At 32.4% G+C, this 14755-nt stretch overlaps 1 protein-coding gene across 2 annotated transcripts; it reads left to right on the forward strand.

Annotated features, from left to right (window-relative positions):
* The first annotated feature begins 9778 nt into the window (after positions 1-9778).
* Positions 9779-11005, forward strand: LOC111897812 (cyclin-dependent kinases regulatory subunit 1). 2 transcript variants are annotated; one of them, XM_023893761.3, is made up of 4 exons: positions 9779-9845; positions 9970-10054; positions 10166-10226; positions 10666-11005. In XM_023893761.3, the coding sequence occupies exons 2-4, from the start codon at positions 10002-10004 to the stop codon at positions 10795-10797; spliced, it is 246 nt and encodes an 81-aa protein (XP_023749529.1). In that variant the 5' UTR covers positions 9779-9845; positions 9970-10001; the 3' UTR covers positions 10798-11005. The 2 variants fall into 2 exon arrangements, with proteins under 2 accessions (XP_023749529.1, XP_023749528.1); XM_023893760.1 differs by lacking the exon at positions 9779-9845 and having other exon boundaries at positions 9852-10054.
* The last annotated feature ends 3750 nt before the right edge of the window (positions 11006-14755 follow it).

Genomic DNA, 14755 nt, shown 5'->3' on the forward strand with positions numbered 1-14755 from the left:
TTACAATGAATGATAATATCTTTTATAATTGTTTACATTACCTAAACTTGAAGTGATGATGATCAGAAAATGTGTTTCACCATTGTAGCTCTAATATACCCCTTGAAGCTTCCAAGGATTAACAGAGAGAAGAGAGGGCGACGATTTGATCTACAAAATCTTACTTTAACCTACCCAAGTGATGACTTTCTTTTTTACAAAAATTAACTCACTAATCCATCATCACCGCATACCGCTTTATTAAAAATAAAAATATACATAAATTGTAAAAGTTACCTTGGAAAGATCTTGGTTTCTAATCTGTAGAGATATGTTTCAACCATGATTTTATTAGTTTGGAGATAGGGGCAAAACATGAAGGATAACTTCACTTAGTCATTTCACCAAACATCTAGTATGCAACTGCTCACTTTTTTCCTTAGGTGTATATCAAGGATGTCTTCTTCCTGATGAGGACAATAGATATGGAGAATGTAAAGAAGATGCAGTGGGGGATGAATTGAAGTAGAACATCACTTTGGCACCCCTACCAACAGGACTTAACCCTTCAATAGTATATTTATAGCAATGAATCCATTGTGAAGTGTCATGGAGGATTGCCCATCCTCCTTAGATGGTTAGGATCATGTTCCCTCATTTTATCTCTGCAAACATTCGATGATATTGTCAAATTAAAAAGTTAAAATAGAGACCAGCTATATCTCGATATAAAAAAAACATTTTGAAAACAATTGGCTGAAACACATAAACCATAGAACACTAAAGCCTGAAGGAGACAATAAAAAATCTCCCAAGAACATATCCCTATGATCCCATGTTTTTCTGAATCAGAATACACAAACCTAGGGTTTTAAACAATCAAAAAATAAGCTTTTACAAAACTGCAATAAGTTAGAATGTGAGGATGATACAGGAAACACACACACATCGTTAAAGACAGGCACAAAGTTAGTGTTTGGAGGAATTAGAAGAAGCTTGCACCTCCGGAATTGAGAATCTTGGGATTTAAATGTGAGGATGATTTTACAAGGTGATTCTATTTATTTTGCAACCGAAAGGGAGTGAAGGAGGGATTTTGAAATCCAAATAAGAGCGAACCAAATGACCGAGATTTGAGGCTGATTGAAGATTTACAAGATAGATTACTGATTTTTCGTGATTTATTGAAATATGAAATATGAAATTCAAGAACATAAAAGGCCAGAACGATAATTTCGAAATATCACTTTAATAGACCGGGCGGGAAAATAAGGTGGAAAGGGGCGTAAGGAGAAGCCACGTGGCAATATAGATACTTATTTATTAGGATAGGGGATTTTTGAAAGAGATTTACCATTAAAGTGCATTTAAGTGGTTAAAGTTGGTTAAAAAATGATGTGTCGGTTGCTTTATGCAAAACATAGGTCGATAATTGTGAATGTTTTTAACACTATAAGTGGCAAACAAGCTATTTTCAATACATTTAAAATATCAATATAACACAATTTATTACATCAACCAAGCAACTTATATGAGGGTTGTTCTTAATTGGTCATTTGAGAGGAGGGAGTCATGGTAAAATGGGAAAGAGGTACCTCTAGTGTCACACCCCAAAACCGGAACGGCGGAAACGTTCTGGGGTGGATGACGTCATGTCAAGTATCACAACATGTGCAGTATAGTAATCAAAGTACAACAACCATTGCATTAATAGTAATAGTTTTACATAAGTTACATTTCAAAGCAACATCGAAGTAATACAAGTAATAATATAGGTGCAGCTCGGTACTAGGCTGTCTCCACAAAAGCTCCTGGGATGTACCTATCTAATGCTGACCTGAGAATACAAGTTATTTTGAAAGCAAGTATCAGCATTTTTATAAATGCTGGTGAGTTCATAAGTATTTAGTGTCATTTGTGTAAGTAAGCATTTTATTCAAAAATAACTTTATAAAAAGTAGTAGTTTAGAGTCTACAGTGTATTAGAGTCCTTTCCAGAAAATCCCATATTTTCTAATTAAAAGCAATCTTCTACCAAGACTCGACAGTGTTATGTTTTTAGAGAGAAATTTTCCCTGAAATACTATCATTACCAAAATACGGTATTTGATTTTAAAGGAAGTAGGAGAATATCACTAGTATAAACATTAGGGAAAAATAACATATGCCTCAGCAGAAAATACTGCTGACTAAGACAAAAGAAATCATAGACTCCAGGAGAGTATCGACTGAATGATACTCCTAGCTCAGTCTAACATAAGGAAACACAGACCCCAGACGGTATCAAATGTACGATATGGCTAGCAAGGTCTAAAACAAAGAAACACAAACCCCAGACAGTATCAAATGAAAGATACAGCTAGCAAAGGTCTAAAACAAAGAAACACAGACCCCGAACAGTATCAAATGAAAGATACAGCTAGCAAGGTTTAAAACAAAGAAACACAGACCCCAGATAGTATCAAATGAAGGATACAACTAGCAAGGTCTAAAACAAAGAAACACAGACCCCAGACAGTATCAAATGAAAGATACAGCTAGCAAGGTCTAAAACAAAGAGTGATCCTAAGAGTGTTGTTTCAGAAATACAGTGTTAATTCTCGTTACCTTAAGGCCATGAATTATAAGGTAAACATGGAGCTACTCGTAACCATACTGATTGACACTAGAGTACTTGACGCCCTGCAAGCGTCGGAATGAATCTGACATTTGTCACCCCTTGGCTTGGTAGGCCGTGGACTGTAGCTAGCATTCAGGGTGCGGGGGTGTCAATCCCGTATAGATCTATACACACAATGCCCGCTCTCCCTACAGGAGACTCTGGTTACCAACTCGACAACGGGGAGATCCGTGTCTTGAAGATGCCTCTCGTATAGTGAATTCTGATGTAAGTGTTGGACTAACGATAGAGACTCACAACTGAACTGACTCCTTTGGAATTCTCGTGCTAGAAAGAGTGAATAGAGCTTCCTAACTATTCCTATAATAGTTAATAGTGTCTCTGATCTATGAGTGACGAGTGGGAGGATGCCCTTGCTACCCAAGGGGAAATGAACTAATCGATGTAAACCTTTATGTCTATACATGTATACATGATATATAATTAATGATTAAACGACCTTCGGACGGATATCCTATCCCACCAGACCACATCCAAACGAGGAAAAGGAAATAGGGCGAACTAGCCTTCCTAAGTCCTTTAAACATTATTTATATAATTATACAAGTACAGGCATGCATTTAACGAAGTAGAAGCGTTTAGCGAAGTAGAAGCACTTAACGAAGTAGTAGCATTTAACGAAGTAGAAGTAGTTAACGAAGTAGAAGCGTTTAACGAAGTAGAAGTACTTAACGAAGTAGTAGCATTTAACGAAGTATAAGTACTTAACGAAGTAAAAGCGTTTAACGAAGTAGAATTACTTAACGAAGTAGTAGCATTTAACGAAGTATAAGCATAGAAGCATGGAAGAAAACTTTGATGAAAACTTTGGAAAGCCTTTACACTTAAGAAAATCATGACTTGGTATCCTTTTGTAAAATAAGTTTGAAGACCTTTAGAAATCCTTGAAAATCTTTCATAAACAAGTTTTGAATATAACTTTGATAATACAATATAAGTAAAGGAAAACCTTTGTTTCAAATACTGTTGTAACTGGTTTTGAAGTAAAACATACAGCGCGAGAGTCAATTTGAGAAAAGATTTAAACAAGTAAAGACGTTTTGGAAAACCATTTATAGTACCATACTTGGTAAAACAGCTGACAGTGTAATAAATCCTTGTGCATGCGGGTTATCAATCACATATGATTGATATGATAACTAGCATGTTTTAACTTGTATTCCCCCCCCCCCTATAAAAGCATGTAAAAACGTTTAAAAGGTTAATTCAGGGGTATGAACTCACCTGTTGTAAGTGGATCGGACGAAGGTGCCGGTATACGATGCTAAGTGTCAAGTGAGGACTTGACCACACACGCGAATCCTATTTAAAATGTAATGATACATTTAAGTATCTAATTAGTCATTTAATAGCTAATTAAGCAAGAAATGAAGTCCCACTATATAAAAACACTTTGCTACAAGTGCTAAGAGTACCGAGGGTTGCATATAAGGTGTGTATGGACTCACATTGGAGTTTACTCTTCAAATGATGGCCCTTATGAGTGTTTACGGTTTCAAGACCATTTCCCCCACGAATTTACGACCGTAAACTCATGGTAGTGGTGTCATGGGATGTTTAAAGGTCTTATCTCACTCATAGAATCATGCTAGAGTCGAATCAAGGGCTAAAGAAATGATTAGGACTTGAAATGGACACCTTTTGGAGTTTACGGTCCTTGGACCACTCCCTTGGGAGTTTACGGCCATAAACACATGAGTTTACAGTCGTAAACTCATGTTTGTCCATTTCATTTGTTGTTTGGTGGCTCTAACTCATGCACGCAAGTTTCTGGTCACTTATATGAGCATAGGAAGGTGTTAAAGGCACTTAAACACCTTGGAAAGGTGTTTACGGTCTAAGGAGGTGTTCTTTGGGGAGTTTACTACCTTAAACACATGAGTTTACAGCAGTAAACTCATGTTAGTCCATGAATCATGTTTTAAGTGCATCAAACGAAGGATTACAAGGCTCTAGGCACTCATGGAAGCCTTTGGAGGTGTTTAAGGTGTAGTTTAACACTCAAAAAGGGGTTTATGGCCCTTGAAGATGGGTTTACGGTCTAAGGATGCTCTTAGACCGTAAAATCATGTTTACTCCCCAAAATGCAAGGTTTTGGTGTTCTAAGTTCGTGTGTGCAAGTCCACAAGTCGTATCTAAGCTCTAGGAGTGGTTTGGAAGGGTTTTTGGGCACCAAAACCCTCTTCCAAGGGGTTTACGGTTTCGGGATGCTCCCAAGACCGTAAACTCTTGTTCTTGGGGTTTCTGGATGTTTAAGCCACGAATTTGCAAGCTAGATGAGATAAACAACAAGCTAGGGAGGTTAACTTACCGATTTGAAGCTCTAAGGGGCGATTTTTGACCAAAACCCGGTTTGTAGAGAGAGAAAGTAGAGAGAGAAAATGTCTAAGGTGAGAAAAAGGTAGGAATGAAAACCACTCAACCCTTATATAGGGTGGAGTTTATGGCCTGGTTGGGGGTTCACCTGACACCAACCGCGAACAGGGTTTTTCACGACTATCGTTTATCACGGCAAATTTTAAAATTATACCGCCTTAATTTTGGTTCGCTTGACGAATATTATTTAAAATATTCCAACGGGTTTAAATCCGGTCAAAAATATTTTCGGGATAAATTTGGCTAATTTTTGACGTAATTAATTTCGACGTTAAAACTAACGGAAATTTTTGGGTTGTCACATCCTAGTAACTCCAAGATACTGCTCCCTACCCTCTAGAGCAAGTATGTATCACATGTTTATAAGTTACAAATACGAGGTAGGGTTAAGTACGTTATCTTTTAATAACATTTGATATTTTAAAAATAATTGTCGCATAAATTAGGTCCCAAAAGCTCATCCAAGTTGAATATTTTTAATATACGAGAATATACAATTATATTAAAACAAAAAACAAGGAATAATCACTAAGTAACATGACCTTCTAAAATCCACTAAGCCAAGCATCTATTTTCTACTCTGAATACATGTTAAAATAGTAACGTTGGGCTTGAGAATTCCAGTGACTAAATCCGAAGTAAACTTTTGAATGAAATTAAATAATCAAGTTAAAATCAAACCAAAATTTATGTATCAAGATATGAAATGCTTATGCTTTAAGATTTCCAACCCTAATTCTTTATCATCAAAGCAAATCCCCTCCCTCTAGGCCCCCAACGATCTAATGTCATAATCAAGGTAATGATCCACATCCAAAACCCGTTTAGAGGCCCGGACATTGAGTCCAACAAACAATGATTAAGATAAACAGACATCCATTAAGATCAATAAAAGACCACTAAGATGTGATAACGATTTAGTGAGGTGCCCAAGCTCCAAGAAGAACTTTTCTAGGTTGAGATGAGAGGCAATACACACGGAGCACAATATATGAGCTGGAATAGGGGTAACCGTCTTACCCCTTCAAAACTTGAAAAAAGACGTAATCGACCAGAAAAAAATGAGTCTGTTCTCTCATAAAACAACAAAATTATTTTTGGGACTAAATTGATCAACCCTAGAAACATCGTAGGACATTTGTGTCATTTCCCCTATTTAATAACTAAGGTTGTATGTTATGGTGATTGTTAAAAATATCTAATTTCATGATGTCTCATATTTTTCTTCTATCCTCCGTTAAGTGAACGGATCTTCACAATACATTACTTCAAGAGAGACAAAGGAAATGTTCAATTTTGTTTGCAGGGCTTAGGAATTTGGACAATGCATCCGTAAAGATGATGAAATTATTAAGTGTTCTTAATCTAACTTCTCCATTCTTATTTCCATTTAAGCAGTTACCCTTGCTAAGTAGGTTCCCATTTTGTCTATTCCAAGACATACTAGTGTGCATAATATATATATATATATATATATATATATATATATATATATATATATATATATATATATATATATATATAGGTAAGTTCAATTGAGAAAATAAAAAAGGTTGAGAATAGAGGAATCATTCTCAGCCAATCATTTATTTTTGCTGCAAAAGCCTCCAACGTACCGGCAGAAATGGGAAAATAATGCACATGTGTTTTCCAACAAAACATGTTTCCTTAAACTATGCTAATCTTTATTTTTTTATTTTTTAAGGAATTATTTTTATCGAAAAATAATTTTAAATATATCAAAATTCATAATTTTTTATTCTCTATAAATAGACATATATATCATAAGTGAATAAAAACGAATACGCTCCTTACTACAGTACATCGTTATTCACTTATGAATAAAAAGTATGATTAATTTTTTTTTACAAATTAGTATCATTCATATGTGAATATAGCATATAATAAACATAGTATATTCATATTTAAATATTAGACGATGCATTCACTTGTGAATATTACATAGTATATTCACTTGTAAATGTTAGATGGTATATTTACTTATGAATATTATATGATATTTTCATATGTGAATATTATATAATATTACATGGTATATCACATGAGAATAGTACATAGTATATTCACTTTAGAATATTAGATCGTATTTCCACTTATGAATAATAGTTGATATATTCATATGTGAATATTGCACAGTATATTCATATATGAATATTACAAGGTGTTTTCAGAAATATATATAATTTTTATATGTTATTCATATATGAATAACATACAGACTTGCATATTTGTTTTGTGTTTTAATAATCACATATTGATTCAGGTGAGAAAACATATTCATATGTAAATATAACGTGATAATTTAGTTTATGCATTTCATCAAACAGTTGGAGTGCATACAAGTTAACTTTTTTAAAAATGTGATAAATATGATACTTTAACTATTTAAATCTTACAAAATAGTAGATTGGTAGAGAAATATATGAAAATTTTCAAACAAAAAAATGATTTGATCTTTTTCTAACCTTAATTTTGATGTTTTATTTGATGATTGATGTTGAATGAATGATACGAATTGAATTTTTTGTTGATTATCGATGATGTTGTTCTAATGATGCTGAGAGTATAATTTATTGTAGATGTTGAAGATATGTTCGTATTCAAGCAGAATTGAAGGTTGGATTGAAAGAGCAAAAAACGAATTTTTGTTATCAACTGTTGAATGGTGTTGATAAATGTGTTATTGACGAAGATCGATGATTGATTAACACAGGATGACGTTGATCAATGATTTAATTGAAGAAATCTGGATGATTGTTGAAGGTTGGAGGAGAAATTTGGATGATAAATGATCGATTAGAATAAATTTCAACTGTTATCTAATTCTCTACACTTACGTATTTGTGATTGAAGGCTATTATATCATATTTACAAGTTTGCCACCGTGTCCTTTATGTTTAGAGGATAATTAAATGATTGGCTGAAAATGATTCCCTCATTCTCAACCTTTTTCTTCACTGTGGTGGTCGCACCTCCCCTGGAAGAATGACCCCGATGGTAATCGCTCCTGGATCGGCTGATTCTCCGTTGGTCTTCGGTATCCCCGACCAAAGAGGGTGTCGTCGGCGGTCTTGGTTGGTCGGGATGGAAAGGGTGGCGAACGGCAGCGGCTGGAGGGAGGTATAAGGATGGCGGCTGCTATAGATGTCTAGGGTTAGGGTTTGGGAATGGTTGCGTTCAAAATGAAGGGGGAGAGGGAAAGAAGCGGCTTAAGTCCCGATCCATATGAAAGTTTGACACATTTTTACAAGTTTGGCTCCTGACTTCATAATTTAATTCAGATAAAGTCCAATATTTACACTACAGCCCCTGCTCTACAAAATTCCTTTCAACACAAGTCCAAAATTTACCAGTCAGTCCCTAGCATCCAAGATTCATATCAATTGAAGTCCCAGAAGTTACATTTTAGTCCCCGACCTCATTATTACTTACAAATTAAGTCCAGATTTTACACTTTTAACCCCCAATATCTTGAAGTATGACAGTTAGCTCTACGAGACCATCATTTGATATATATATATATATATATATATAAAATTATTTATTTTAGGGCTTCTATTAGCTCGTTAATTTATTTATTTATCTAATAAATAAACGGGGTGTTACATAGTTATTTCAAAATCACTTTTGTTTACTGTAAATAAGATTTTTTTTATAAAATATGCTTGACAACCTCGATGTGTTTTATTATCTCTAATTGATGTGTCGGTAAACCACATCCTCATCAACAAATGCAATACTCCCCCCAAAGGTAAGGAAAAACTCTTCACACCCAAAACGCATCTCATATCCTACAACATGAAACAACAACTCACCATTAACATGGTCACACAAAATCTAAGAAATGTGCATATCATGCCCTGGAACATGAAATCATAAAACGGGTTGTACGAGTAAGAGAAAGATACAACTTCTCTCTTATTTCTTCAAAAAGTTGCACATTTCCCTTGATGGTTAATAGGGTATGATAATAACCCTAACTCCGATTGAATTTTTATTTTAGAATATATGGCTTGATATTGAAACATTCATGAAGATACAATTTCACACTCACACATATGTAACCTTCACGACACGAATCATTTAAAACACTCCTCGAGCATGTTACTCATTCACATACCAATATGATAAACACACACTTGTAATCCTATGTAAAAACTTGCAAGCATGTTCATTGTTTACATATTAAATTTTTATAAACACTACTTTATTTTTAGTTAGAACATTGTTAAGGTAGGCTTATATAAGCATATTTAACATCGATACGAAATCACCTAAAATGCCAAAACATACCTGCAAATAGGTTATTGAACCATTGTTTATTGTTAAAAGTACTAACAATAAAGAATTACCGACCACTTACTTGCATCACAATATATATTCTTGAAATGATGATCATGAGGCACAAAAAGTTACTTTGATCTTGACCGTTTTAGCATGAACAACATAATATATACATGAATGCCTTTTTATATGTGGAGACATATTGTCTTCTATTTATGAGCCGCGATAATAATTCGTGCACAAAATGTTAGTTAGGACCAAAAACATGTGTATAACATATAAGGAACGATTATTTTACTAAATAACTCTGAAAATTAGTCAAAACTTTAGTAATGGATAATCTCTTGATCATACATACTTAACTTAGGCGGGAGATTTCCAAATTCAAAATTTCCAAATACTTTATTCATATTTTTATTGGATTGGTCGTGCCCCACCCGACCATCCTTTTGCTTTCTATATTCGCTCTGCGTCACCACACCATAACCACTATCCTTCCTCAAAGGTACACTAGGGTTCTCGCCAAATTGTTTCAATTTATTACTCGAATTCTCTAATTCTCTTACGCTTCGATTCATATAAACAGATCCCCTTCCGATTCTATCTCACCAATATCTTACTTTCACCAGGATTTTGTCGAATCTGAGAAATCGAAGCGATAATGGGTCAGATCCAGTACTCCGAGAAATACTTTGATGATACCTTCGAGTATAGGTAAATACTGTTTACTCCCTTTTTCAGTTTCTATATCTCTTCTGCAAGATCTACTGTTACGATTTTGACGGTTATCCGAAGAAATTTATATACGTAATTTTCATTTTTCAGGCATGTGGTTCTTCCTCCGGAGGTTGCAAAGCTTCTTCCGAAGAATCGTCTTCTTGCTGAAGTATGTTATCACTTATCCTTGCTCATATATGTTTGAATTTAATTCGAATCATGTTTTAACCAATTAGGTTTTTCGTCAATCATTTTATACATACTTTAATCGAGTGAGGAATCTTTTACAAAATAGTTAAAGCAGTAGGATCTGAACACATATGACATATCATTCCAATAGATTTATGAATGCTCTACTTCATTTTAAGATATGTATTAGATAAGTTCATCAACATTCATGCTAATCTGTACATCGTAGATGAATTCTCCTTCATGATATTCGAGAATTTACTCTATTGCGAATTAATGATATAGTGGAATTCAAGCAACAACCAGAAGCAATAAAAACATTAGTTGTGTCTTAGTGATCAGAAATCCAACTTGCATATGGAGATGAACATTGAACAATCTTTTAATGTTTTTTTTTGTGGTTTTGTATGAATTTATAGGGTGAGTGGCGTGCAATAGGAGTGCAACAGAGTCGAGGATGGGTGCACTATGCAGTTCATCGACCAGAGCCACACATCATGCTCTTCAGGAGGCCTCTTAATTTCCAGCAGAATCAAGAAGCCCAAGCTTAATATTTTTAATATATACTAAAATTTTATTTGGATTCGATTGTCATATTTTAAGGGTGATATTTGTATTCCAGAAACGTTTTTCTTTTTTAAATTTCGATGGTTTGGTTTAAAATACCATTAGGATGACATTGGCCAATGTATTGTAACGGGATCAACTTTTAATTTTCTTTAAAATGGTGAAATTGGCATGAAGTTAACCTTTGGTGAATAGCCCCGAGCCCCCAATAGTTATCATTGTCCCTTAAACTTTGGTGAAAGGTACTTGGTTATTTGTTAAAGGGAAAATGATATAGGAGGTTAACTACCTTTTATATGTGTTTATATATTGACAACTTCTTTTTTGTACATAATAAAGCAACTAACTTGTTTTAATTGTTTAAATTACACCAATATTACCTGCTAATACCTGTTTTAATCGGTAACTCAAAGGGAAAATGACTTAGGAGGGTAACAACCTCTTATCTGTGTTCACATATTGGTAACTTCTTATTTTTTGTACATAAGAAAGCAACTAACTTGTTTTAACTGTGTAACATCACAAATATCATGACCAAAAATTTTGTTTTTAATTTAATATTAAAACCATAATTGTCAAACCAATAATTTAATATTCCGGCATCGAGCCCCACCTGGCATTGAGCCTCGCTCGGTATACAGATCTGTCTCTCTTAGGCTCCGCCCGATAAACACATACAATCATATAACATGCTAACACATAAAGAAACATACTCTACTGTATCTTTGTCCTAACAAATATACTCTACTAATAATGAGATACAGAACTTCGTTTGTACTCACTTAGTTCCAGCTAGGGCTTCAGCAGTGCATGGTGAGTCTCCTCACTGTGTAAATGGGTCTAAGGCCACAATGCCAGCCCATGTAGTCTATGAGTATGAAGACCCGCGGGTTAGCCCTAGACATTGTATGCTAGTATGTTATTCCAGACCAAGGTCCGATGTTGGGCGGGTGCCCGAGGAATGTTTGCATGTTAGATTATACTTGTTGTGTGTGTGATACTTGTAAGTGCCTGGTAGGGAGGTGAGTCCGGGCGAGGTCCCGTATCTCATCACTAGTTGAGTACGGACGATGTTCCGTATCTCATTATTAGCAGAGTATGTTTCTTAGGACAAAGATACAGTAAAATATGTTTCTTTATGTGGTAGCATGTTATATGATTGTATGTGTTTAGCGGGTGGGGCCCGGAGACAGATCTGTATACCGAGCGGGGCTCGATGCCAGGTGGGGCCCGATGCCGGAGTATTAAATTAATGGTTTGACGATTATGGTTTTAGTATTAAATTAAAAACGAAATTTTTGGTCATGATTTTTGAGATGTCACACAGTTAAAACAAGTTAGTTGTTTTCTTATGTACAAAAAATAAGAAGTTGCCAATATGTGAACACGGATAAGAGGTAGTTACCCTCCTAAGTCATTTTCCCTTTGAGTTACCGGTTAAAACAGGTATTAGCTGGTAATATTGGTGTAATTTAAACAGTTAAAACAAGTTAGTTGTTTTATTATGTACAAAAAAGAAGAAGTTGCCAATATATGAACACAGGTAAGAGGTAGTTACCCCCCTAAGTCATTTTCCCTTTGTTAAATAACCTTGAAGATTACTTGGAAAAATAAATAATGCATATACTATTTGTTTTTGGGAAATTGAGTAATCTAACCATTTTTTAATAGTATTTCACTAATAATAGCAATTTTTTTTTAACTAACCACTTGGCCCGGAATGGGTCATTCCAGACCAAGAGAATCAGCCAAAGCCTAATATTGTAGGATATATATATATATATATATATATATATATAGGGAAAATGACATAAAAGCCTTTAAGTTTTCACAAAAATATCAGTTTTACCCTTGGACGTGTTTTATGTCCAGTAAAGCCCGAAGTTTTGTTTAATTTGTTCATTTTTACCCTTGTAGCCGGTTTCCTGGTAACCTACCGGTTACCTAGGTTACCTAATGCTAGTAAAGCCCTTAAATTTTCAAAAATGTTCGGATTTACCATTTAGTTTTTCAAAAATGTTCGGATTTACCTTTATCTTGATTGTTATTATTATTATTATTATTATTATTATTATCATTATTATTATTATCATTATTATTATTAATACATTTTTAATTGTATAAAAATATTTTTTACATACATTTTTAAATGAATAAAAATTTTTCATACGTTTTTAATACATATTATTATTATTATTACTATTATTATTATTATTATTATTATTATTATTATTATTATTATTATTATTATTATTATTATTATTGTTGTTGTTATTATTATTATTATTATTATATTTTTAAATGTATAAAAATATTTTATACACACATTTTTAAATATGTATTTATTTGTATTTAGTAGGTATAAGTATAAATATATATTTATTTCATATAAAAATATATTATATATATATATATATATATATATATATATATATATATATATAAATATAAAAATGCATATTTATATGGTTTATATTATATAAAAGATATAATTATATGTATTTGTACATATTACCAAGTATAAATATCTATTTATCATCAAACATCATACTAAATAGATAAGCAAAATAAATATTCGTTAATTAAAAACAAAACATAACAATTATAAAACCCTCGTAATTATAAAACCTCAATAAAAACACTCGATTACAGATAAGATTTAGTATAAAATTTGAAAAAATCTCTATTATTCAACTATATTAGTTTAATAGTGAGTACATAACAATAAATGATCAACAAATAACACTTGTAAATGGAAAATACATAATATAATTAAAAAAACCCTCAAACATTTGATCACTGTAAAAATTAAGTATTATCAACTTAAAATCATTCATTAACTATTTTTATCTCAAAAATTGATAACGAAATGTCAAATACGAGTGTAAACTTCATTTATGTTTGTTGTAAGTTCACAAAAAAAGATCACGAAATGTATCATTTTTATATTGATATGAAGCATTTGTTTTTGCAAAATTAGTCATCGACGACATTTTTTATTTTATCAAGCTTTTTCTGTTCGATTCAACAATTATAGATGAAGATTTTGGGTTTTCAAATGTATATAAATACTAAATACAAGTACATATATTTTTAAAAATATATTTATATTAGTACAAATATTTTTATACATTTAAAAATGTGTGTATAAAATATTTTTATACATTTAAAAATGTATGTATAAAATATTTTTATATAATTAAAAATATAATAATAATAATAACAACAACAACAACAACAACAACAACAATCAATCAATCAATGTAATGGTAAATCCGAACATTTTTGAAAAACTTAAGGGTAGATCTGAACATTTTTGAAAATTCAAGGGCTTTTCTGGCATTAGGTAACCGGCTATAAGGGTAAAAATGAACAAATTAAACAAAACTTCGGGCTTTACTGGATATAAAACACATCCAAGGGTAAAACCGATATTTTTGTGAAAACTTAAGGGCTTTTATGTCATTTTCCCATATATATATATATATATATATATATATATATATATATATATATATATATATATATATATGTGTGTGTGTGTGTGTGTGTGTGTGTGTGTGTGTGCCTTTTGGAATTCGTAAATCTGAAGCATGATCTATCTATATTTTCAGACTTAATTTTCAACATGAATTCGTCAAACTAAGTAAGTTCTACTTTTTAAGTTACTTTACATTTGATTTTATAAACAAATTCATGCATTCTAGTATATATATATATATATATATATATATATATATATATATATATATATATATATATATATATATATATATATATATATATATATATATATATATATATATATATTACAATCCACAAAATTTAAAAAAAAAATACAACTAAATCCAGTGTTCATAGTCATTTTTTATGGAACTCAAAATCGCATTTAATATAATAAAAATGTTTATACTATTGACCAAAAACAATTCTAACGTAATG

Source organism: Lactuca sativa, chromosome 6 (assembly GCF_002870075.4).
Source record: "Lactuca sativa cultivar Salinas chromosome 6, Lsat_Salinas_v11, whole genome shotgun sequence".
Classification (NCBI taxonomy): Eukaryota; Viridiplantae; Streptophyta; class Magnoliopsida; order Asterales; family Asteraceae; genus Lactuca; species Lactuca sativa.